At 39.6% G+C, this 27,494-nt stretch overlaps 1 protein-coding gene across 3 annotated transcripts in view; it reads left to right on the plus strand.

Moving 5' to 3' along the window:
- CDC14A (cell division cycle 14A) overlaps window positions 1–27,494 on the plus strand; it is a 159,254-nt gene that overhangs the window by 31,999 nt on the left and 99,761 nt on the right. For all 3 annotated transcript variants that reach the window (XM_046645730.1, XM_046645728.1, XM_046645727.1), the window contains exon 5: window positions 26,880–26,959. In XM_046645730.1, the coding sequence (XP_046501686.1) occupies window positions 26,880–26,959 (80 nt within the window). The remainder of the gene's footprint in view (window positions 1–26,879; window positions 26,960–27,494) is intronic.

Below are 27,494 nucleotides of genomic sequence, written 5' to 3' on the forward strand. Positions count from 1 at the left end.
AAAGACTGTTGAGTAGTTCCTTTTTTGGGATAAGAGGAAATCCTAGATTGCACGGGGTGGGGGAGGCTATTGTTATTATTTTTATCAATTCATTCATTTATCTATGCAAGTGTTTGTAGTAGGCAAACTGAATATAAATTCTGTGTATATTACAACTTCCCTCATAACTAGAGAAGATTTTTCAAAAATAATTTTGATTAGAAATTTTGTTTTCTGTAAGCACTAGAATGTAAATGTGAGTTCAACGTGAATGTGCTACAGAATGTTGGTGTGAGGATTTCTAGAATTTTCTATATATACTGGGATTGAGCAAAAACTTGGAAGGCAGAAGCCATCGAGGCTAAAATGCATTTGCAATCTATAATAGCTTGTTAGGGACATGTGTGATATCCAGTTAGGAATATGCTGGTTTAAGGGCAGGGCAGAGGGATGCCATTGGGATGTCATTGCCCCTCCTCCTTGGGGAGGGTCTGGGCTTCTCTGAAGCCTGGAAGCACACTGCTGCGTGACCTTTCAGGGGCCTCATTCTAAAGATCTTGACAGAAGGAGGCACCAGCTACTAGACATCAAACTCTGTCACATCAAACCAAAAGCTCTGGGGGAAGAAACCCGGTGGTGTTGTTGGAAAGACTGTCAGCTGTTGCTGGGAGTAGGCAGAGAACAGTGGCAGGCTAACGGCCACACTACGCTCCAGAGCCTTGTTTCCAGGCCTCAGATGCCCAACCCTGCCCACTTTTTCTCCCCCTTATGTGGCTGCAGTAAAGCCTTCTGCCATCCCTTGTGGAACTCTTCTTTCTCGCTCTGTAGGCAGCATGGTATAGTACAAGGAATCATGACTAAGAATCAGAAACACATTTTTTCATCATGAAGTGGCTCTGTGATGATGGCTAAGCCACTTTATCTCTCTTAGCTTTATTTAGTTTCCTTATCTGTAAAACGAGAGGGTTGGATATAATGACCTCTAAGTTTCCTTCCAATTCTGAGGATACTAGGATTATTTGTTGCCACAGCCAGTCTATTGCTTTTATTTTAAGAGCATCCTTGAAAAGCTGGCTGTTGGCAGGGAGGATAGTGAAGTGCTGGTAAGCTGAATGCAGGCATGCATATTTTTCACTTTATATTGATAATTACTACTTACTTGACAGTGATAATTGACACTGTGTTTACAATATGAAAAGCGTGTAATAATCTCTGGATTCAAGCCACATAAACAAGCGTGTCTTTCCTGAGGGGTTTTGTGATGCTGTGTGAGCATGTTATTCATGGGTCTTTTATCATAAGGGATTGCCATCAGGAAAAGATGACCTGCTGCTCTTCTGCCTTTCCCCTGCCTTCCTCCCTCGCCCCTTCTCTCTCTTCTTTACTTTTTAACACCTGTCTGTCCTGTTTTTAGAGTCATCCTTAATTTCAGTGTGGCAATTCTAGAATTTGGAAAGGAACTTTCATTATAATAGATGCATTGAGCCTGGGAGAAAATGTGTCTTCTAAGGCAGACGTTTCCGCCACTTTAAAGTAACCAAATGAAGGAAAAGCAGTCCCGGAGTGGGGGCGGGGGGGAGGGGGGAAGAAGTGCTTAGGGCAGCGTGCGCTTGTCTTACACGCTAGTTCCAGTCCTGAGAAGCCGTGTAAAGTAGTTATTCTTGTATTGGTCATTTCCCAGTTGATTTTCCTTGCTAATTTTGGAAATGCGTTCCCCAGAAAGTTTTTTGACACAACACTTAGTAAAAATAAAAACCAAGAATTGTAATCTTTCCTTAAGGAGAATTTTGTGGCTTACTTCATATCATGTGTGTGCATTTAATTGTTCACGCAAGTCTTCTAAGAAGATAGTCAGTAATGTGCGTTATACATCCGTCTCAGTTGTTTCGCATGTATTAAATGTTGCTGTTTGGATAAGTCATAATCTCCTGGAGGAGTCTTCTTGGATGGGAAGGACTTTTATCTTTGGAGCGGCCGCACAGCCTATATGGGGCAAGCTATGGAGGTGTGTTTCTTCAGAGAGAATTCCTTAACAGTGAAGGTGTTCCTCTTTTTTAAATGTGGAATCAGCTATCAAGTGGCATTGACTAATAGAAAATGTTTTGTTCTAAGACAAGTCTTTTTCTCTGAGCCTTAGTTTTCTCATTTGTAAAATTTGGATAATACTAGGATTTTCTGGTGTACCTCACTGGATCGGTATCAAGATTGAAATTCCAAAGCCTGTTTGATAGCTCCACATTATGTATCTAAATGATATCTCATATTAATTGTGGCAAGACAGAACTTTTTATTCCTTCTCTCCACAAATCTATTTATTCCCTCAGTCATTGCCTTTTTTTATCTATGAACTACCATCAGTGACTTGCTGAATCAAAGGATACTAGTCATTTTGATTTCTCTTGTTTCCTCTTCCCACATTATCCTCATCAGTAAGTTTGGTCAGCTCTACTTCTAAAACATATATTGAGTCAGAATACTTCTTTCCATCTCTATTGCTACCGCTTAGCCCAAGCCACTATCATTATTCACCCAGATGACCACCACAGCTTCACACATTGTCTCCTTTTTACACTCTTGCCTCCCTTGGATCCAGTTGCCACACAATTGTCGGAGTAATCTTTTAAAAATATAAATTAGATCATGTCATTGCCCTGTATCAAATCTGTCTAATGATTGCTCACTGTTCTTGGCATAAAATTCAACCTCCTTTCCAATGCCATTAAGATACTCCGTGATCTGGCCCTGCCTACCACTGTGATCTCCTTGCTCTAGATGTTCCCATCACACTGGGCTTCTAACCCTGAAAATCCCAAACTTGTTCCCACCAGAAGGCCTTGATACTTCGTTCTCTCTATCCGGAATGTTTTTACCTCAGAACTTTGCATTCCTGGTTCCTTGTGATGTCACCTCCTCAGAGAGACTTTCAAGTTTTGCCATCCTCCACCTGCTCCCAGTCACCCTCTAGCCCTTTACTGTTTTATTTTCTTTACAGCACTCTACTATTTGAAATTATCTGATTCATTTATGTATTTACTTGTTTTTTGTCTCTTTCCTAGACTAGAAGGTAGGGACCTTGTCTGTTTCATTCATTGCTGTGTCTAGGAGGTGATCAAATATTTAACAAAAGGTTAGGCCCAGGCATTTACCAGTTGAACTGGAAGCTGGCCACAGTGGAACCTTCCTGCCTTGCTGAATCATGGGGAAGTCCGGGGGGGGGGGGGGGGAGTGACCCAGGGAAGAGATGAGGTGGCCACTGTGGAGGGGGTTGGGGTGCTGTGGGCAGCAGCTGTTGATGACAAAATATGAAAGAAAGAAGGAAGGTAACTTCTTTTAGGTAACTTAAGAGGGAAACTCTGACAACGATCAAATTGGACATAAAATGTAAAGTGGTGTCTTCCTCATCGCCCCAGGATATTTGTGGTAATGATGAGCCCGCTGTGGTCTTTGAGATGCAGAAGCAAAGCAGAGATCATAGACCAAGGGCAGTACTGGTAGACAAAGTCACATCATGACCTAGTGTTTTTTATTTGATAAACTTTTTTTTCCAATTTTTTTTACTGTGGTAAAATATACATAAAATAAAATTTACTGTCCACCATTTTTTCTTTCTTTTTTATTATTTTTTTCTACTGAGGTATAATTGACTTAACATTATATTAGTTTCAGATGTACAACATAGTGATTCAATATTTGCATATATTGCAAAATGATCACTAAGTCCACTTAACATCTGTCACCATACGTAGTTTCAAAAAAAATATTTTTTCTTGTGATGAGTCTTAACCATTTATAAGTGTGTAGTTCAGTGGTATTAGGTACATCCATCTTGTTGTGCAACTATCATACCTTGCTTTTGAGTGTGACATTTTGCGGCAGACATTGTGTACCTGCAGAGTCAGGGCTTTGCTTGTGGCTTCTCTGTTAGATCATGCCTTTAAGTATGTCAGAGAAGCTTTTGTGTTTCTATTTCCTTATCTCTAAGTGGAGGAGAGGCTTTTTATGTTTTATCTGGTAGAGCTGTTTGAGTATCAAAAATACTCATGTAGAACACAGAACATCATAAAATATAGAACATCGTGTTCAGTAAGAAATCCACAAACTCCTCTCTGTGGGTGATCCTAAAGCCAGGGTGGCTGGGATGATGTGGCCACTGGAGATCACAGTGCCACTTAACAGATGACAGACACCCGTTTCAGGGAAGTCCCTGCTCACGAAGCATCTCTTTATTCCTGAGCTGTGATGGTGTGCTCCCTGAGGTGGACGGCTCAGAGTTTAAGATGATCAACTTTGCTGGAAAGGTATTTCCCTTCCAGCACAATACTCAGTGCAATGTTAGAGTTAGGAAATAGAATGCTTGGACCATCAGAACAACCAAAATACTCTCATATGAATTTGAAGAAGATGACTTTAAAAAATAAGCATGAATTAATTAAGTTCTTGCCGTGTGATTAAAGACCAAATCTTCACTAGTTACTGTATCGTTTTGAGTTCACAGAACTTATGATAAAGAGGTCACGGAGAATTTGGATCAGGCCATGATGACTGAAGGATTGGAAAATAATATGTATGAGGAGAAATTAAAATAAGTGTGATAGTTTAACTTAGAAAATTAAATTCAGAGTTAAAGAATTAAGAATTTTTTTCAGATGTGTGGAGGATGCTTCCACAGAGGTGGTAACCATGTTGTATTTTCCTTAACCCACTTGTTAAGTACTCGAATTGCTAAATAAGGGGTCTAATTATGGATTAACTGGGACTGGTCTGAACCAGATGTCATGTCTGGATTAGAGATGACAAGGCTAAGGTTTGTAGACTTTGTAATCATGTCTGTGTCTGCTATTTATTCTGCAGACTGCCCTTAAGGCCTTAGTAGTTATATTCCACCTCTAAGTCTACTACTAATTGCAAAGAGGCCATTCTCTATCTGGAGCAGTGGCTGAGAGCAACCGCTTTGGCAGAACCACAGGCTTGGCCTTGAAACCACTTGGTAGTTGTATGTCTTGAGCAAGTTACTTAACTCATCCAAACTCCTGTGTTTTTCATCTTTAAAACGGAGATAATAACACCCCGCCTAACATAGTTGTGGTGAGGACTGAAGGAGGTCATGCTTATGAGGGTGTTGAGGTAGCGCCTGGCATTTTAAGCGCTTAGGAATGGCTGGTGGCTCCATGCAGGGAAGTTGTGTGGCCTTCCAGAAGGTTCTCAGAGCCATTGTCTTACCTCCTTTGAAGAGTTGAAGGCTGCTCCCCCTGTCTGCTTATGTTCCCTCCTTTCCACCCATTTTACACTGAAATCCTTCCTGTGTTTAACATGCAGAGGGTTGTTAATCTGACGATTGCTTAAGATAATTTACTGGAAGGTGTGGGTATGAGCTTTTTTTTTTTTCCCTCCTAGGATGTTATTTGAACTTTAAAGTAAGAACTTGTCTAAACCAAATGAGTTTCTCATTTTTGAGATGTGTGTTCAGACATTTATTAGTTCAGTAAATGTTTATTTAGCTCAGATGAGCTCTACCCAGCACTATAGTGGGCTCTAGGGAATACAAAAATAGAAGAAAAATAGAAAAAAAAGAATGAATGCCTAGCTTAAAATAGAGGACAGTTGAGCAATAAATAATTGGGAAAAGTGTGCAGTGGGTGCCAAATTTGGATAAATATTAATTCACTCAACAAGTGTATTACTAGCCCTTATCATACACGCAGCCTTGTTCTAGGAGTAGAGGATGCTAAAGTGAATAACTCCTGCCTTCTGGGGTGGGAGTTGGGGGACCAGAATCAAACCTGGAGGGAGGGTGGGATCAAGGATGGCCACCTCAGCAGGCCAAGTGGTGAGGGAAGATCCGACAGGGGGAATAACTTGGAGGGGAGGATGCTTATTTTGGGGGGCGAGGAGAGGGGTTGGGAGATGCTTAAATATATTTTAAATATCTAGTTTGAAAAGAGGATGATTTAATTAAAATTAAATTTATTTAAATTAAAAAAGTGGCATAACCACAGTATAGAAGAAAAGTAGGAAAATTCTCCAGCACTCTAAGCCTGAACTGTTTACTTATGTGTAATTGCACTGTAGTTTTGTGAACTTTTTTTCAGTTGGCTTATGTATGTTTTGCCTTTTTGCTACTCTGGTGACCAAATAATATTCCATTTAGAGGGCATATCACTATTTAACATTTTAGATTCCTTTAAAAATTTTTTACAATGCAACATACATCTTTTGGCATTATAAATGTTTCTTTTCGTGGATTTTTGATCTTTAGATTGCCAGAAGTAGGATTAACAGAGTTTAAAAATTCAGCATTTTTTAGGCTCTTGGAGCAGGTTGGTATATTTATGCTAGTTCGCACTAAATTTGGTATTATGTGAAGTCTCAAGTTTCATATACTTTTGCGTATTAGTTATAAACATTAAAGGTTTAGAAATTTGATTGCTGAAAAATAACTCATTGTTTTACTAATCATTTCTTTGATTATTGAGGTTTATTATTCCTATAGTTTTATTTATATGTTTATTGACTTTTTGACTAGTTTGTGTTTTTTAAATTTGTTTCCTGTATTTGAACCATTTAAAAGTTGAAAAGTGGCTATCAGTCTCTTTCCTTTAAAAAAAGGAGTCATTTCCCTGTGTCTAATTTGTATCCAGACATACACCCCTAGAGATCACAGATGGGAAATCATACCTATCAGTCCAGATTTCTTTTTTATTGTTTTATGAGAGTGGATTTTTTTTTTTCTTTTTGTAGGGAAAGATTTACCCTGTGCTAACATCTGTTTCCAGTCTTCCTGTTTTTTTTAATTTTCCTCCCCAAAGCCCCAGTGCGTGGTTGTATATCCTAGTTGTAATTCCTTTTAGTTTTTCTATGTGAGCCGCCACCACAGCATGGCAGCTGACACATGGGTGGTGTGGTTCTGGGACTGGGAGGTGAACCCGGCCGCTGAAGTGGTGAGCACTGAACTTTGACCACTAGGCCATCAGGGCTGGCTCCCATTGGTCCACGTTTTTGTAAGAAATCAGGAAGTCTGTATACCTTAAATTCTGTTTCTCATTGAAATGATGTATTAATAACTACTTCTGAATACTAGAATTCAAAGACGGTTAATTGGAACTGCAGATAATAGACCTGTTGATCATTCAACAATGAGTGATCTACTGAATATACAGAAAATTATCTTCAGAACAGTATTATTTAAAAGTGGTTAGTGTATGTATATTGAAACCATTGGAAAATGATAAACCAGGCCAACTCACTCTGAATTTGTTTTTGTTGTCATTGTTTGGACCAAGTTTACTTAGTTTCCTTACTCTCAAACTTCCAGTTCATTTGTAAATTGCAGTTTCAGAACTGCTTTATATTGTCATTAATAAACTATAGGTTAAACAAATGTCAAAGTGTAGGTAAAATTATCAAGGAAAATGTTGATTCAAAATAATAAAGGCATTTACATTAAATATTTATGAAAACGGTATTATAGCGGATGTCAGCTACTAGTGTTCTGTCAACCCCCTGTGGTTTCTTGGTAAATGTGACAGATAGTGTTTGCTTCAGCTTATAGATACTGGGGAGAGGAAGGGAGGAGTGGCACATGGCTGGGGCAGGGCAGTTTCCTGTTTGCAGTTCTTTCCTTTTATAGTTTGATGGGCAAGAATGCTTTTGTGATATTGCCTGTAAATAGGCCAGACAGGCTTTTCTCCTCGTGGGCTTCTATGTCTGCTGACTTTAAAACAGATCAGGCTCCCTAAAATCGTGCAGAATTTTCAGTTTGAAAGTCCTGTTAGTCTTCTGCATAGGGGTAGAGCAATACTGTCTTTTCTTCAACTCTCCTTGGATGTATCATTCAGCTGTGGGCTAGGAAAATCAGCTGTTTGCTTTTCACTTGTGAAAGGTTTGTTTTTCAAGTTAAACTGAATAAACCTTTCCAGTATTTTTTTTCTATTGTCCCTTTGGTATCCTGATAACAAGCTTCCTCTGTGCCGTAAATAAGCTCTCAGATTTATATGCACATACTTATCCACACACTCACACACATACACTCTCACACTGTTTTTAGTACCATGCATTTAAGTACTGATACTCTGCGTATGCTGATGCTGTTTACTCACACATTTCTGAATCTCACTAGTAGCCTTGAAATGACATATATTTTCTGTGTGGAAAGCTTATGTCCATTTGTTTTGCTTATATAATGAATTAAGGGAATATATTTTTTTAGTGCTTGGAATTATTTACGTACTTGTTTATTATCTCTCCCTTTAAGGGAGGGAACTTTGTTTTGTTCCCAAAGCCTCAGTATCTAGAACAGTGTCTGACGAATCCTAAGTGCTCAATAAATATTTGTGGAATGAATGACTGAATGTTTAATTTATAAATAAACAATAATAACATTGATAAATACATTAATAATAACATTGCTAAATTAGTGGTTGTATCCATAGTTCTTGAAAGTTTGGTGTGGAGTAATTGAAAAACTGGAGTGCTTAAAAATGAATTATGAAGTCAGTACTAATTGTAAAAATAGCAGCAAGAATGACAGTGTTTTGAGGCATTAATTTATTTTTTTAAAGTTGCTGAATAAAACAAGATGTTTTATATAGATCTCTAAAATTTTGGAATTATTTCCTTTATTTATATTGAAGGATTTCTCCCTCAATAGGTTAAGTAGCTGCTAATGAATGTCAATAATGTTTTTTAACAGCTGTCCTTGCAATCTCAGGATAACTTTTAGTAAGAAGCAATCCAAAAACTTGAAAAAAGAATACTAGAAAAATTTGTAATCAGAGTTGAATCTTTAAAAATTTTAACTGTATGCATTTTTATGGAAAAAAATTAGAAAAGAGGCACCGGAAGGCCCGAAGACATTATCTTTGATCAGAGTGTGACTTGAAATGTATTTGCAATGCCTGATGTGGGAGTAGGTCTGCCATCTGGGTTAGTCTGCAGTTAACCAGTCCTGTGTATGTCTGCCTGGGCCTCCCCAGGCGCTTGCATGAGTGTGAGCCATCTCTGTTCAGTCTTACACAGCCATCTGGACAGAACAGGCTCACATTTACACATGTCCACAGTGCAGAGCTCCAGGCTTCTGAAGCAGGGAGACGTTTACTAGAATAGATGCAGAAACCATAGATAATACTTCCAAGTTTTATGCAAAATGAGGTTATTTGGCTGCCCAGTGATTTCTACCACAGTAAAATCTGATAGAGGATGCATTTGATTGTGTTTATTACTGTCTCTTAGTTTAAAAATAAACGTATGTTAATTTAAAAAAAAGACTCACTTTTGCAGAACCATTGATGTATCTCTACAAGAGACTTGATAGGGAAAACCCTGCTTCACTCCTGTCTTCTCAGGTTTTGCTTGGAGAATCTGAGCCCAGAGAGATCGCCTGCCTTGCCCAAGGTCGAATCCAGATGGTGAAAGAGAGAGACTAGACCAGAGATCCCTAAGTTCCCCATTGAAGCTTTATCCGCTCAGCACGTAACTGAGCAGTGCCAGTCTTAGAATAATACTGCATGTAAACCACAATATTATGCAGAAGATTCAAAACAACATGTAGTGTGGACAAGTAGAATTTTCCAGTTAGAAAGCAGTGTTTCAAATACACTAGTCATGCAGTTTTTCTTCCAGGTAGCATCTGAGATGTAAGTCTAGCTAATGGTGTTAACAACCCAAATACCTTTGTGTTCCAACCAGGCGAAATGGCCGTTCTCACATTTACTTTGGTGAGGTCCGTGGATGTCTTAGAGGAGGTCTAAGTGTCACCAGTGATAGGGCAATGCGAGAACCAAGGAACGACATGAAGCAGTTTAGGTTGAATCTCACCACAGGGTTTTAAAGCTGTTTTCACTATAATCCACAGTAAGAAACATTTTATACTGCAGCTTAGTACACATGCTCACACGCATGCACACCATTCACATGTATAATTGAAACAAAAGGTTCCTGACAATTCTTACCTTAGAATGAATACTGACATTTTCTATTCTATTTTATTTTTAAAAAAGTCTTTACCCATTAAATTGATTTTGCTGCTCACTAGTGGGTAGTTACCTGCAGTTTGCAAAGCACGGCCACTGGAGGATCTGCTTCCTGTGCTCAGATCTGAAATGTGTTTGTGTGTTTTTTAGGGCATTGCTGTGGCACTGAACGTGTGAGGTGTTGTTTGGCCTGTCTGGGTTAGTCTACAATTAATGTGAACAGCTTAAGGAGGATGGAAGGTGTTCTGAACTCAGAGCCTCTTATCGCTGAATATCAAGATGTGCGGCTGGCTGCCATGTGACCTTGATTCAGCTGATTCTTGATTGTCAGGAAAAGCTGAGTTTGTTTTAAGCCCTCAAATAATACAATTTATCTTATCACGCTTTCCTTTGGATCACTGTTTCCCTCAAACTCCTCTCCTCCACGTCCCCTTCTTCCTGGCAGCCAAAATGTGTATTTATTCATTTGGGGACAAACTTGAATGAGAGAAGCCTGTGCTCGGGTCAGCGTTTGGGGCCCCGAGGAGCTGGTGCGGAGCCTGCCTCTGGTTCTGTTATGTGAGAGCCTCATCCTGTTTAGTTTCTAAATTTACACCGATGGTTTGTAATGCTCTAGTCACCTCAAGACCATCTCATCTTAAACCTGAGGTTTATAAGGGGTTTTGAATGCATAATTTTAATCTCTGTAAATTTTATTTCAAGAAAGTTTTTTCTATTTGATATAGTGAGTAAGACAGTGGCCTTTTCTCTATTATGGACAGTGAATTAATAAATGAAAAGCCCTTTCCACACATATTTTTTGAATTTTTTTTTTTGAAATATAGACACCTGAGCTAACATCTGTTGCCAATCTTTTTTTCCTTCTTCTCCCTAAAGCCCCCCAGTATATAGTTGTATATTCTAGTTGTAGGTCCTTCTGGTTGTGCCATATGGGATGCCTCCTCAGCATGGCTTGATGAGCAGTGCCATGTCTGCACCCAGGATCCAAACCGGCGAAACCCTGGGCCCCCAAAGCGGAGCGGGTGAACTTAATCACTTGGCCACAGGGCCTGCCCCTACTTTCTGAAATTTTAAATAAAGCAGGAGCTAATTGTAGCTCCTGTTGAGGTTGCTGTGCGTTGAGTTATTCCTAAGACTTTTAGTGCCCAAAATATGGTCACCACGGTAATAAACTTGGACCAAGCCCACGTCACCTACCAGGTTCCCATGTTAGCGCCAGCCTGTCTCTGAGTTTTGCTTAGTTCTCTTCTTCATTGCTCTTCTGCCTCCACCTTGCTTCTCCTGTGCCCACCCATCCCCCACCCGTCTCATCCCCCAGGACAAATGCTTGTAGGGCCTTTGAATTTTCATTATGAAAAACCAAGCTTATATGATGAGCACCTAAAGGCAGGGATGTAGTTAGATAGCAATTCACGGTTAATCAAAGTATGTAAATAGTAGGGCTAGGAAAGGGTAACTTTAGCATAAAAGAAATGTTCAGAGTTGTGGCAGTGCCTCAGAGAATTAATTTCATAGGGGAGTAACATTTGTGGTTCCTAGTTTCAAATTAATGAGCAGACAGACAAGCCTTTCCATGTGAATCAGACTTTACAGTTCTTTCTCAAGTGGGTGTATGTGAGTCATTTAGTGGGACCTGCTTTGGGAAATTTCTTAGTTAACAAAAAAACCAACATAATTCCTTCTCAGAGAAATCTTTCGTGATGTTTTCTCTGTAGTTTGTCTGCCCACTTCCCACCCCAAGCTGTTTATTTTGTCATTTCTTACAATCTGACCAGAGCATGGCTTAATTATAGCTTTTCTCCCCTTGTCTTGCAATTAATTATGTGTAATATCATCTACTAGAATGAGCTCCTTGTAGTTACTTGCTTTGCCATCTCTCTCTCCTAGAACGAGCTCCTTGGGTAAAGGGATGACTGTTGCTCATATTTGTATCCCCCGTGCTCAACATAGTGCCTGTCTCTTTTGTTTTAAGAATAAAGAGATGATCGAAATAGGAAACAGCCCCGGAGAGAATTCAGATTTCCCATGGTGGCTGATCTCGTATTAACAGTGTGTAAGAAACGATGCAGACGGACTCCAAGCTCAGGATCTTCATCACATCACCCCTCCCCCCAGGCCCTGCCCTTGGCTTCTGTCACCAGGGCCTCAGCTGCAGTGCCTTCAATTTGAAATTGACTGCTTGTTAGAACCTATAGGAATGGACCCCTCCTGTACAAAGAATTTAGGGCTATGCTGTAACTCTCCTAATAGCATGGTAGGATATTGTCTGTCTTGGAATTGAGGAAGCCCTAAATCCCACTAGTTTGAATGTGGCAAAGTATTTATGTTCCCTTCAGAAATGTCTGAAATTTTGAGAAAATTCTTAGTGCTGCAAGTGAGTTGTAGTTTTGGGAGCAAGCCATGTATTTTACCCAGAACCAGATTTTAAATTTTAGTCTTTTTCTGGAAACACATCTGTGAAATAATGGAAATAGTGACAAAATGGGGTTAACATTTTAAACCAGTTTCTAAAATCATTCTGTGTTTTTGCCTCCAAGTCAGATGTATGAGTTAAAAAACACCACCACCTAATCCTGGCATGGGATTATCCCATTATTAGCACAAAGTTTAAAAAATATATTAGATGTTAAATTTGATATATGTGTACTGACTGATGACAATATTTTACTTCTGAATTCATGGAAGAGGAAGTCAGATATAAGTTGTTGATTAAGATCCTTCTATTGCAATTAAAATTTTTGGGATTTACCCAGAATGTGGGCCACTGGGCTCCTTCTGTAAAGTCTATTTTACTTTTTTTTTAAAGGAACATTGGTTGACCAGGACCTCAGGTTAAATCCAAGACTTCGGAATGAGATTAGAGGGTCTGTGGCCTTTACCGTGTCTCCTCTGGCAATCCAGAGGATAATTTCTCCTCTGAAGAGTTGCATCACGGGAGCTGTACACAGTGATTCTTCACTAAGTTACAGAAACAGAGGTTAGAGAGGATCTCTTCTTGCCCTGCCTGCCCACCCCCATCCTTCTCCCCTCCTCCTCCTCACTGTGCTAGGAGACCCAGAGAAATTAAGTAACTTGTCACAAGAGGCAGAAAAGGGAGCGACAAGAACTCCCCTGTATTGTTGGCATTCCAGTCCTTCTTGCTCTCTTTGTCAGCAACCCCTAGTTTATTTAGACACCCATAGTCCAAGTTAACACCATTGTGTGAAATAACCAGTTACCCCTTTTCTCATCCTTTGCTCTCAGCTTTCCTTTACGCCTGTTGCTCATCCAGCAGTCCTGGGCTGTCTCTGTGTAGCCCTCTTCTTTGTCTGTGCTTTTTCCCTGGACTACATCCCCCTCTTTCTCCTTCCTTTGTTTCTGATCGCTTATCTCCTGTTGCTTTATTTCCTTCCTTTCCCCCAGTCCTTCTTTCTTAATTGGCTTGCATATTGGATAGCAGTACTTTAATAATTGGAGGTTTTTGTTGCATGTTACAGAAACTGGCTCTGACTTGCTCAAGCTCACAACTTTGTAGTGAATTTCCTGGTAGCTTAGTCAAAAGGGGGAAGCAGAGGGCTCCATAGCCTTCACTGTTTAATAAAAACTCTTTATTAGTTTTAATAGGAAATAGTCTTTCCCTCTCCCCTTCCATCTGGTTCATTTGTTCATTCTGTCATTGAAGAGATAATTATTGAGCAGCTGTGCTGGATACTCTTCTAGGCTCTAAAGATACAGCAATGAATGAGAGAGAAAAATCTCTGTCCTCATGGAGCTTATATTCTACTGGGGGAGACAAACGAATGAAAGGTTAGCGGTAACAGCTGTGTGGCGACGTGCTAGGGACTGGCTGGCTACTTCAGATGGGAAGTTCAGAGAAGCCCTCTTTGAGGTGATGACAGTTAAGCTGATAAAGAGGAGGAACATTGTAGGCGGAGCTATTACCAGGTACAAAGGCTGTAAGGTGGGCATGAACTTGGGTGTGACTGAGGGACCAAGAGAAAGCCGATGTGGCTGGAGCACAGAGGGTGGAGAGGCTAATGTAGGTGGTGAGTCTGTGGTCTCTGACAGGGGTTGTATGTAAGGGGAAGAGTTTGGATTTCATTCTACATGACATGGGAAACTGTTAGAGAGTTGAAATGATCTGATTTGCACTTAAAAAGATTTTTTAAACTCATCCTTTAGAACTCAACTGAAAGCTCTCCATGATACAGTTATCTGTGTGTTTCAAATTTCTTTTAAACTGTGCCATAATCATCTGATTATTTACATGTCTGCCTTCCCTATCATCTTCATTTATGTATCCCTAAAATGTAACTCAGTGTCTACAAGTAGACACATGCATGGAGAAGTGGATTTGTCACATGGGTTGTCAACGACATTGGCAAAGCCTGTTGTGCCCTTGGAATTTCATTGAGAAGGTGGACCTCTTTTCTTATATCAGCTATCACTTAAAGCTAAGAAAATAATGTATATTTGTAGTTCTGTGATATAATTCAGATATTTAGCCTTCTGACTTCTGTAAGGATAATATTTATGACATTGGTTCTCAACCTAATTATGTATTAGAAATACCCATGGGCCAGACCTCTCATATCTGGTGAATCAGAATCTCAGGGGGGAGAAGTCAGGATATCTATATCTTAAATAGCTTTAAAGGTTTTTCTGAGGAATATTTTAAGTTGGGATTGCCTGACTTGGAAGATCTGAAGTTACGTACAAGGGATGCTCTATGGGATCAGGAAGATATTTGCCTTGTTCTTGATATTATCCATGGTGCCTGGTACCATTCACTCTGCTGAATGAGGAAATGAATCACCAATGTGTAGAATTGGCAAATTCTTTGCTCATCTCCTTCTTTTCCTTTCTTCTTCCTCTTCCTCATTTTCCTTGCTACGAGTAAATCTGCAATGCAAGCCTTGCTGCTGATCAAAAGATGAGGGTGAGTGGCCAGCCCAGTGGTGCAGCAGTTAAGTTCACACGTTCTGCTTCGGCAGCCCAGGGTTGGCCGGTTCGGATCCCGGGTGTGGACCGACGCACCGCTTACTGAGCCGTGCTGTAGCAGGCATCCCACATATAAAATAGAGGAAGATGGACACGGATGTTAACTCAGGGCCAATCTTCCTCAGCAAAAAGAGGAGGATTGATGGCAGATGTTAGCTCAGGGCTAATCTTCCTCAAAAAAAAAGAAAAAAAAGATGGGGTGAGAAATCGCTGACCAACAGTGAAGGGGAGGTGTTTTCTCTGGAAGTAGTGGGTTCTGCCTAGAGGGGTGAGCCAGAAGGGGAGGGAAATTCCCAGTAGCTGCAGGGAAGGTGGACAGACTTCTTGTATATTATATATGTTGGGCCTGTGCACAATAGAGCTGTTGGTTGGATTTAGTTGCTTTAAATTAAAGTTGCCTTCACTTGTTTCAATTCCACTGTTTGTGAAATTAGTAAACTCAAATATTTGGGGAACATGCTTACTTCTTAAAAAAATGTACACACATTTAAGAGTGATTAATTCTATTATGTTCTTGAAGGACAGTTCTGTCACGTGGCATGTATTTGAGCAGTTTGGGCTAATGCACAGTAAAATTGCCACAGAATCTTTTCTGCAAACACCTGACGGATGGGCAGAGCTCTTGTTTCTTTTGCTTTCTCTAAGCAACAACACTTTGTGAATACTGGAAGAGAACAGCCAGTGCCTTGTTTGTGTTCATTGTTAGTTTTCTATTCTTGAGTCAATTCAAAGAACACTAGCTTACAAGTCACTGTGAGAATCTAGATCTGAGATTTAGTTCACGTGTTGTGTGGCTTCTGTCTTAGAAATTTGGATAACACCTCACCTACTAACTTCTTCAATTTGAACAAGAATACGATGACTACATTGGAAAAGGCTTTTTTTGTTTGTTTGTTTGTTGTCCCTCAGTTGTATGCTCTAGTTACTAAAATGAATACAATTGATTGTCTGGTCTACCTCCCTCCCTCCTTCTAGGAGATCTTAGGCTGCCATAAGTTACCATAAGTCCACGGGGAAAAAAGCACGCTTTGATCTCAGTGCGCTTGCACCCTGGTTGAGTTCCATCCCTGGCAAGTTTGGCAGTCTTCCTCCTGTGCATGTCCAGGAAGTTTTTGATCTTTCTTGTTCACTTTTCTCCCCAATTATTTCCCTCTGGTTACGTCAGAAAATCTTTCCCCTCTAATATTTGCCCTGACTGCCATTGCCTCAGATTTTTAAATCATCCTAATCATAATGCCAAATATTGAAGAAGGCTATGCATTTCCAAGTGGAATTAGATATAACAAAGTACCAATCAAAACATTTGAAATAATCCAAAGTTCACTTTAGAGTCATAAACATGTGCATTGGGTTCCTCATGTTTTGCTAATCCAGCCTTTCCTCAAGTGTTAGTGTTGAGGGAAGATAATTTAAAAAGTAAACACACTTATTTAGTTGAATTATTTTGTTTTAGTTTTGAAATGTTTTCTCCCAAGTTTTATTTTAGATATATAATTTTAATTATAATATGGAATATATTATCATTTTTGGACCAGCCTTGGAAGCTAACAACAGTAAGTTTTTATCTTTGGGGAACTCTTTCCAGAGATCTAAATATTAGCCTTAACAAATAAGCTTTTAGAATATAATTCATGTACAAGTTAAGGACTTTCTGTAATTCATAATAAGTGTTAAAAGGATTTAAACACTGGTTCTTGGTCTATTGTAGTGGATCTCTCATCTACATCTTCATCATAAATGAAATTATGGTTCTTTGCCTTCTAAGCTTGATCAACTTCAGTCCTTGGTTTAAAGAACATGTTCTTCTCACTTTTTTTTCACTTTTCTTTAACTTGAAAGGTTTTATGAAATACAACTCATACTACTCAGAAGTACGCAGTGAAATTCAGCTCGAGGAGTTTTTAACATGAAACCATTCCGTTTGAGAGTGTGTGTTATTCAAGTGATCTTCTGGAGCCAGTCTGTTTTTGTGTTTTATACAGAGGCCGCCTCTGATGATGAAAGATAGATGATATACAGGGTTGTGTTTACCTGTGTGTTGTAACATAGCAGCCCTGTACTCAGCTTGTGTGAGACTAGGCGCTCACGTTTTCTTGGGACCAAATATTTTCTCCTTTTCTGCTTTAAAGGCTCCTTTTAAACTGCTGTGTGCTGAGAACATTGGCTTAGTGTTTCCTTGGTTTGCTTAATAAGGGGCTGGGCTAGTTCAATGAGATACAACCAGCTTAGCCATGTCTGTTTTGGAACATGAGCTCTCCTCAGGCTCGAGAAGGCTGTAAGTGTTACTGAGACTCTGCTAGCAAGAGACATATATTTGTCCTGGCTGTGGCTGTCAGTTCTGGAAGGAGATCTTTTCAAGCTGATTATGAAGATTCTGGTTCCCATCAGATTAGTTGGGAAGACACACATGGCTAATGTTGTCTGCAGTTCTTCTAAATTGCCCTTCAAAGAGCTCCCACTGGTTTTACTGTAATTACACCCATGAGAGTGGTGGAGAGAGTATTTCTATTCTGAACTAATTCTCTAATATATGAGATAAAGTTCTCTGCTTGTTCACTGTACCAAGTGAACAAGTGTACCAAGCACTTGTCATCGTATCTCAAATTCAAATTAAAGTGTTAAGAGATGTCACATAAGAGTATTTCCGAGCAAACGTCATCTCAACCAAAAAGCATAATCATTTCTAGACCTTGTTCTCATAAGGATTGTTAAGTATTTTTAGGGCAGAGACAAGGGATGGAGATAAAGACTCAACATCACATTCTGCCTTACTTCTGTAATTAGTGTTGCCTCCACATTTGTTAAGTACTGTCTTATACTTTGCAGGCCTCATAATCCATGATTTATAATAGACTCAAAACTTGAAGAACAGGAAGAATGACTTACCTTCTTTCACAATGTGTTCAAAGACTGTGGAAGACAAGATGCATTCATCTTGTTCTAATTAGACTATTAGTACGATAGATTTAAAATAGACTGAATAAAATAAGATTGTTTTAAATATACAGTTGCATTTCTGGTTTGTAATCAGATTTACCTATCTGATTTGTAAGTGATTGTTTCACACTGAATATTTTTATTTCCGTAAGCAATTAGAACAAAAGTAGAATAAGTTGTGCATTTGAGAAATATTTGCCTTTTTCCTATTTTTTTTTTTAATTTTAAAGTTGAATGCAGATATTGTTTTCTCAGTCACTGGTTATAATGGGAGGAAATGATTAAGAAAAAAAATGTTGCTAAAAATAATAAAATTAGACGTTTTGTTTGTGCTTGCGTATGACAATTAAGACTTAATGCTGTCTTCCGGAAAAAGCGGTTTATAAATTAAGTGCCTTGACATTTAAGAAGTCTGAGAAACAAAATCTTGGGAGCCAAGAAGGAGACTTTAAAAGTTTCATGTTTCAAATCTTTGCAGAGTTTCTCACCTGATGGTGTGTTTTTTATTTTTTGTTTTACTAGTATTTTTTGTGTGTGAGGAAGATTCGCCCTGAGCTGACGTCCGCTGCCAATCCTCCTCCTTTTTTGCTTAAGGAAGATTCACTCTGAGCTAACATCTGTGCCAGTCTTCCTCTACTTTGCATGTGGGTTGCCTCCATAGCATGGCTGATGAGTGGAATAGGTCCATGCTCAGGATCCGAACCCTCGAACCTGGGCTGCCAAAGTGGAGCGTGTGGAACTTTAACCACTCGGCCACAGGGCTGGCCCCCCATCATCTGAGAGGGTGTTTTTTCAGATGTTCACCCCATGGACTTCTGTGATTCATTCTTTGCAGGTAGCTGGTAATTGCTTTCCTCTCCTAAAAACAAACCCAGCCTGGTAATCTTACTCTTCTGTTCATGAGAAGTTCACATAAGAAAAAATGAGTGCAGCGTCAACTCCCTCCTGCTTCCATGTACTTTGTTGGAGAGAGATGTGGGCCGCCTTGGGATCTTCTGATATTTTGACCATAGATTGATAAAACAGGAGCCAGGGCATTTATTTTATGGTTGTTGATGTTAAGTCACCAGGAGACTCAGGAGACTATTGGAAGAGGCAGAACTGAGACGAGGATCAATGTTTATACTTTTAAAATGAGAAGGTTGTACTAAATGATGCTCTATATGGTCTATATGTTATGGTTTTGGTGTATGGCAATCATGAGGGATCTTTACAACCTCATGTTTTGATGTTTGTACGCATAGACAGGCTTTAGGGCTAAGGTGTCAGAAATAATACAGTTGTGGGTCCAGATTCACAAGGATACAGGTGGTGAAAAGGAGAAAAAAAAATATTTTGGGGCCAAAGTTTTATCTCCTTTCTCTGGTCCCTTGCTAGGGAGAGAGCAATGTGCTAGATCAAATTCTGAGTACTTTACGTATATTATTAATTCATTTGATCTTCCCAACAAACAGCCTTATGAGGCAGCTACAGTTGTGATCCCCACTTCATAGGTAAGGAAATGGAAGCACGTAGAGTTAATGTAATACAGGTCATAAGTAAAAGAGCCTGGATTTGAACCCAGGCAGCTTGACTGCAGACTTGGGGTGCCTGACCACTACACTCTGTCACCTAGGCTCTAGTTGATGACCCATGTTCTGTGACTGTGTCACACTTGTTCTCACATAAAATGCTGTCTTTCTCTCCATCATTTGTTCATGCAGTTGTCAGACATTTTTTGAGTGTGTGCTATGCACAGTGTTGAGTCCTGCAGATACAGAATAGACAGATATCTTGTTCTCTGACTTACAGCCTAGACAGGAAAAGGCAGACTAAAATAACCACAGAAACATGTGATGACAAACTGGGGGAAGAGTTTGGAGAAGGGCAGGGAGCTTTGAGAACATAAGATAGGGGCCTGATCTCATCGAGTGGCGAAGAAGTCTGCCTTACCAAAGTGACTTAGAGCTGTGGTCCCGAGGCAGAGGAGAGGTGGCCGTCTAAATGCTACCAGCATGCAAGGAAGGCTCCGGTGAGTCTGGTCCCTTCGTGGACCATTCCCCAGGCCCCTTTAGAGCCCTTGTTGTCAATAACTTTAAGCTCTGTAATGAGATTGCAGACTTTCCCTCTGTCCACATATATACATATGGGATCTTGTGCTAATTGTAAGCATTAAGTAAATACACCTTGATCTTTGGTGACTTGTGTTCTGTTTTTTAAGGTTTTGAGAGTGGCTGAGTGTAGCTTCAGAACAGACACAGGGGAAGTAGGAGAATGAATGTCTGGGTCAGGTAGTATGCTTTGCTCTTGAAATGCTTTCGGTAAGCTAATACAGATCATTTGAGTGAGAGCTCTTATTTTTAAAATCATCTTTTTCTTACTTTCTTTTTTTTGCAAATCATTGAGGAATTGACTATACCTAATTTGATGCTCTCATACAACTGGGCTCAAAAAGTTAATTTCACTAGCTCCCCTGGGCATTACAACTGAAGTTGTAGTGACATATTTTAAAAATCTCACTCACTAATTATTAATTAAACTGCATTAACTCTCTAGGGTCGATACACTCTCAGTACCTTACAAGTTTAAAGCTGTCATTCACTAAACATGTATTTACTGAGCATCTGTCTGACAGGAGGCATTGTAATGCTTATAGAAGTATGGAAAACTTGGTTACTGAGCCCAAGGAGCTTTCCACATTAGTATAAAGGAAGTTAATCACAACAGAGCTGTAAGGGGCCCATCAGGAAGTGTTTAGGAGCACGGATGGGGAGCCAGACTGCCTGACTCCGCCACACCCTAGCAGTGTGACCTTGAGTAACTGATTCTCAGCATTTCATGTGTAAAATGGAAATGGGGATTAATGGAACCCATCTCAGGGTGATTATGAGGATTAATGAGCCAAATTACGTAAAGTGCTTGGAATAGTGGCTGGCATATAGTATGCACTATATAACTTTTTGTATTTATTATCATCTTTATCGTGGTCATTATCTCTCTTAGAATTGAGTCTAAAGAGTGAGGGGAAGGGTTTCTGAGCTGAAGAAGAAAGCCATTGTGGAGGCAGTATTTGAGTTAGGTCTAATGAAATAGGAAGAATTTTAATAGGCAGAGATGGCGTGGAGAGTGTTCCAGAAAAAAACCTCAGATGCCAGAAGGCGTCAGGTATGTTTAGGGAATGGTGAGGTGCAGTGATAAGGGTTTGAAATAAGGTGATGATGATAATCATGAAGGTCAAGTGCAGATTCACTGGGAAGCTAATGAAACTTAAGATTTGGGGCCCCTCACTTGCCTGGGCCCCTCTTTCAAGGCTGTTGGAGGGACCTTAGTGATATTTTTGTAAAGTTAGAAAAGATATTTGTATCTTTTTGCTGGTCACCCCAAATGATATGTTTCAGTCCCTCAATCCTGGATCTACCTCATAGTTGAAAGAGTCTGTGGGGGAAAGAATCAGTCTGAGTGATGCGGGATCGGTGAGCCGAGGAGTCGAAAGAAAGATTTCTTAGACTCTCAAGATCTGGCAGTAGTGCTCTTTTATTTAGAGAATAGTGTGGAATAGCATGGGGACAGGACCCATGGGCAGGCAGAGCTCCTGCTGCTGCCGCTGCTGCTGCCCCCGCTGGCATGGGGACAGGACCCATGGGCAGGCAGAGCTGGTGTGTGGGGACAAGACCCACGGGCAGTCAGAGCTCCTGCTGCTGCCCCGAGTTGAGGGTTAGGGCTAATTTTATAAGGCAAGGGTACGTGACTTATTTTTACTGGAGAAAAGAAAAGATGATGTAAAAAGTCATTAAATGATTTCAGTGCAGATGGGGTTTGGTTATTGTGCGGTCATATAACTTTAGATACGAATCTGGCCATATAGATCGGCATGTAGGTGAGGATGCCCTGGGCTTCTCTCCCTGGGGCGGTCCTAATTCATACCATAAAAAAAGTCCACTGGGTCGTATAGTTTGGCATGTAGGCCAGGTCACCTTGGGCTTCTCTAGCTGGGGCAGCCTTAATCCACATCATGAGTATTGATGTGACATGAGTGGGTGCAGTGAAGGAATGGCCAGTCAAAGATGACTTTTGAAATTTTGAGTGTGGCTGACTGGGAGGAACCCCTGATGGGATAGGGGGACGATGGGAGAAGCCAGTTAAGGAGCAGTGGTTTCAGACCAAGCCAGTGCTCTATACTAGTTAGCTTTACCAGGGAAAGAAACATTTCTTTGTTAACCTCTGCCCATCCCCATCCTTAACTCCTGTCTTACAAGCATGATAATTTTAAGTGATATGGGGCTGGGCAAAGGAGCACAAGCATGACTGCTAATTAATGGACTAGAACCCAGAGCACATACCATAGGGACATTTTTATAATGTCCGCATTTAGAACTCTGTACATATGCTAAACCTAGTTGTCTGAAACTTTTAAAGAGTCTCTCCTTTTTGATGTAAGTCTTCTATATTTGGTAAATCTTAGTGCTTCTAGACTGTTTTTAAGTTATAACATCTGTTTTCTGGAAACTTCTATTTCAAAGAAATTTAATTGACTCAGAAATGATTGGAATGCTGATTTCACAGCTAACATGTCAGCGTTCTGCTGGTAGTACCTGACTGGGAAAGGCTGTTCTCAGCATTTGTTTCCTCTTTTATAAACAAATAAAATATTAAACAAATTACAGGAAATTAAATGCCAGAACTCGAGAATATTCTCTTGGATGGCCAAATCAAATCCTGACGAGTATTTCCACTTTCCAGATCGTAAAATATAGATGTAATTAATGTAGCAGCACAGGTTTCATTTTTAAATATTAGGGATATGTGTGTGTGTGTGTGTTGCTCTTTGCAGTGAGCCTTTTTTTGGGGGAAGTAATAGCACCTAAAAATAAAACTAAAAACATAGTAAGATCTGAGGCTGACGTCCCCAGGGAAAGACCGTTAGCAAATTCGTGACTCGAAGTCTGGTTTAGACTACTATATTAAGCCATTTGTTGTTTTAAGAATTACCCCTTGTGTATCAGAGAGATTAAGTTAACTGAGTAGAGAAATATAATTGTAAATTCCAAAATGCTTCTGAAATTCACATATATTATTTTTTGACGGGCTTTAAGGATTTAACAACCATAGTATTTAGTTTGAAGAAATGATTTAGAAGTATTTGCAGATTAATTCTAAGAGGATTTTATTTAACTTACCAGGTTGATCTGCTGTTCTTCTATAAGATTAGTCCAAACTTGATATTTATTACATTCTTTCTCAGTGAGTGGTGTGCACAAGCATTTTTAAATTTTAAGATTATATATTTTAATATTCATTTATGTGTAGCCTCTATGGCAGGTGACATGATTTTCCATTGGTAGCAATGATGTAAAACACTTTAGAATAAGTTGATTTAAGTTAAAAGAGTATGTATGTCTCTTTAAAGAGAAGTGGTAGTATGTGGTGCTACATGTGGTGGCAGAAGTGGGAAAGTTGATGCACGATTAATTGACGTTTGGCAAACGTTGGTTTATTGGGAAACAACATATATTATGCTAGCTTGTAGTACTGTAATTTTAATTATGCTGTTAAATAAAAACCTCATAGCTATTGGTTATATATATATATAAGTTAGAATGCTGGCTTTTTAAGAATCTTTTCTTAGAGAAATTGACTTATTTGGGTCTTTGGTATCTGGTATCAAAGTTAATTAAGCAGAAAAAAATCACTTTGGTTGACTCCTAGACAATTAAAAATAAGAAAGTATATATCAAGTGCTTTTCTATTGAGAAGGTTTCTAAGACTTCCTGGCAAGAATAGTGCAATTTTATAAAAGTAATGCATGTACTCACTATTCCAGGGATAAATTGGCATGGTACACCAAGCACTATGCACGGGGCTTTGTTACATTTTATCAATCAAAGTTTGGGAAGATTCTTTTGGTTTGGGTTCATATATGCTAATATCTAGTGAGAAAAGTGGCGTATTTTTTTTCCCCTGAGAATCAGAAAAGGGAAATCAGGATATTTAGAAGATGCTTTGAAGTTAATTTTATTTAGAAAATATTTTTAGAAATATTAGAATATATAGTAATACATTTTTGAGTATTAATTAAATATAGATTTTATTTTTGGAAAGAGTACACATTTAATATTTCATAACTGATTTAGTTACTCCACATTTGAAAAACAAATTACAAGGCTGGCTTGGTGGCATAATGGTTAAGTTCGGTGTACTGTGCTTTGGTGGCCTGGGTTCACGGGTTCAGGTCCCCTGGTGTGAGGCTCCGTCACTCGTCAACCATGCTGTGGCAGCGACCCACGTGTAAAGTGGAGGAAAATTGGCGCAGATGTTAGCTCAGGGCTAATCTTCCTCAAAAAAACAAATTAATACACATCTTTACAAAATACAGGAAATGTAGAGAGAGTAGAAAATATAATTAGTACTCTTTCCTCCCTTTAACAGTTTGAAGTCACTTAATTTTATTTTTTTTAAAGATTTTATTTTTTTTTCCTTTTTCTCCCCAAAGCCACCCCGATACATAGTTGTATATTCTTCCTTGTGGGTCCTTCTAGTTGTGGCATGTGGGACGCTGCCTCAGCATGGTTTGATGAGCAGTGCCATGTCTGCACCCAGGATTGGAACCAACGAAACACTGGGCCACGTGCAGGGGAGCACGTGAACTTAACCACTCGGCCACGGGGCCAGCCCTGAAGTCACTTAATTTTAAAAGTCAAGTGTAATTGGATTTAGGAATTTGGAGGAGTAGGAATCTTTTTTTCCAGATTGTGCTGCTTTTGCCCGCATTTATATTTTTAAGCAGATGTGATGTATGGAATTAGTGTGGGCTAATCCTGTCACAGAGCAGCAATGTGAGTTTGGAAAGTTCTCTACCTTTCTGAGCTTTGGATTGCTCAGCAGTAAATAAATATTGTTTTCCTTCTGAGCTTTAATCAGACCTAGTTTCTCTCTCTCTTTTTAATAGGAGACATATCTAAAAAGATCTATCATAAGAATTCATGACATTTTCTCCTAGAAAAATGGAACATATTTTAATGACCTTAGCGTGCATGCGTTCAGTAACACACTCATTTATTACATTTCACCACTCTCCCAGTACCTGACATGAGGTTGTGAAAGGTCATTGCGTTTACCTGCTCCTGGAATCTTCCTGGGAATTTAGATGGCTTTGTTGGGTTTCACTTTGCACTTATTAATAATTTAGCACTGGGATAAAAATAAAAACAAAGACTCTCATCTTACAGTGTGAGAACATGGGTCATGTGTGCTAAGTCATGCAGGTAAGACGAGTAGCAAACCCCGTGGGGTAGGCAGTCTAAAGAAGTATTTGATGTGGCCTGTTGCCTCCCTCATGCAGAATGACTGCCTCAGCATTACAGGGAATTAATGTAATTGCTCCTGAGAAGGGAAATGTATTTTTGCTTTTCAAAGGTTGTTGTATAAGCTTTAATTATCTAATCCAAACTCAGAAGCTTTCTCCAAGCAGCTTTCCCTTTTAGCAGCCATAGTCAACTTTCAAATACTGCTACATTTTTAGGCTTGAGAAATCACTGCATTATAAGCAACTCTGTTTATATTATATAACCTACTCATTAGGATGCAGCAAAATCCTGTTTTAATATTGGTTACTGATAATGGTCTTTCAAGCTAGGGTTGGTTTAAATGGATTTTTGTAATTGTTTGAGCTGCAACTAGGGTCATGATTCTCCATTTGTAGAATGAGTGCTTCATGTCTAGAGCATTCTTTCACAGTGGTTTCATTTTCTGTGCTGTTTTTGTTTCATGTTCAGTTCGCTTTGGTTGGTGTGTACTTTATCAGACCTTTATGTTGACTTGTCAAATGAATATGAGCCTTTCTTATTAAAGTTAGTAGTATCTTTTGTGTATTTATTTTAGTTTTCTTTCTTTAGAGAATTTAGAATCGAGGTGTTTTCTAGTCTTGAAATTTTAAATAATTAAATGCAATATATTGCTAGTGGAAAAGCTTAATGCTCAAAGAAACTTTGTAAGTAGAGAGGAAGACTACTTTTTAAGAACTGAGACTCTCATTCTTGTCATTGAAAAGCATAGTGTTTTGATGTTGGGACATATTAAGAAAATAATGCCACTAATTCTAGGTAGAGAGGGTTTAGGAATCAAATTCGATTCAAACTATAGAGGAAAAGGACCAGTGCCCTTGGCTCAAAATTAAAATAGTAAATTGTACTTGGAATAAAACCAAACTCCATGGTTTGTGTTGCTCTTCACAATCTGGCCACTGCCTGGCTCTCCCTCTCTCTCCTGTTCTAGTGACACCGATCTCCTCTCTGTCCAACTCACCATGCTCTCTATCCCCAGCAAAAACTGGCCCTTGTTCTTCCTACTGCCTAGAAAGCCCTTCCTCTTTCCCTCAGCTCTTCCCACGGCTCTCACTGTTTGCATCTTGATACCCTAAAGGCTCCCAGAGACCCCTCCATGGCTACCTTGGAGGAATTATAAGTATCCTTGATAGCAAGAGCCAAGCCACTGTGTGTTCCAACGCCCTCACCTGCAGGCGTTTCCGCTCATTTCCTTGGGATTATTGAGTGGGCTTTCCTCAGGGCGGAGGGAGCGCTCGTAGACCCTCCCTGGGTATTGTCATCACCCTGTGATGTCTCTTTCAAAGTTCACCAGGCACAGAATTACCTCTGGCAGATCTTCTGTGTAGGACAGGGAGGACTCTTGATCTTTGTTGAGCACAGAGTACAGTAATGGAGGTACGATTGTTCTGTTCCCAGAAGGGAAAACCCTGCCATTGTATCTGTGCAGTGTGCCTTGTCGACAGCCCTGGGCGGCCTCTTGATGGCTCTGCCCTCTGTGTTTAAGCTCTCACCCATGCTTAAGTCAAAGGCTGCTGCTCAGCTTCAAGCTGAAAAGGAAATTTTGGCAGCTCGGTTGCCGTCTAAAGATCAACATTATCGCCATGACAGTTGACACTCAAAGTGGAAGACGTGAAATGCAAACTTGGTGAGTAATTAAATTAGTTTTGCGTCATTTTTTGCTGGTGTTCTAAATGTTGTTGTTTATCTGTCTTAGGTAATCTATTTAAAGAAGACACCAGAAGAAGCCTACAGAGCACTGCTATCTGGCTCAACGGCCCCTTATCTTCCGTTCAGGTATAACTGCTTTTGAGACTTGGGCTATAGCCCTTTGCCGGACAGCTCGCGACTTTAGAGTTGGATTATTGTTTTTTTTAAATTGTCTTAAGACTGTGACCATTATGTTATATGGGATGAAATGAGATGGTAGTTTTTATTATTTCCTTTTTGCAGAGTTTTGTTCCCCCTATCTAGTAAGAATAAAGTAGCTTTCTCCTTTTAGGAATTAATTTTTTCCTTGAATCCTTTCTATATCTTGACAACTTAAGCACAAACAGTGCCTGATTTATGAGCAAACAACCCTGTCAAGATTCGTTGGATTTCAGTAATGTACATCACTGATTCATCCATTCATTCTTTCATTTCATGAGCACTGATTGAGCTCTGACTGAATATCAGGGGCTAGGTATATAGAATAAGACCCTCCAAGTACCTTCCTTCCAGGAGCACATCCTTAGTGGGGACCCTAAATCATCTGTTTAGTGCACAAAACCAGCTTTCATCCTGAGGAAGCCTGTCTTTATTACAACGTTGGGAAAGAATATTTTCTAAG

The sequence above is a fragment of the Equus quagga genome, chromosome 18 (assembly GCF_021613505.1).
Source record: "Equus quagga isolate Etosha38 chromosome 18, UCLA_HA_Equagga_1.0, whole genome shotgun sequence".
NCBI lineage: Eukaryota > Metazoa > Chordata > Mammalia > Perissodactyla > Equidae > Equus > Equus quagga.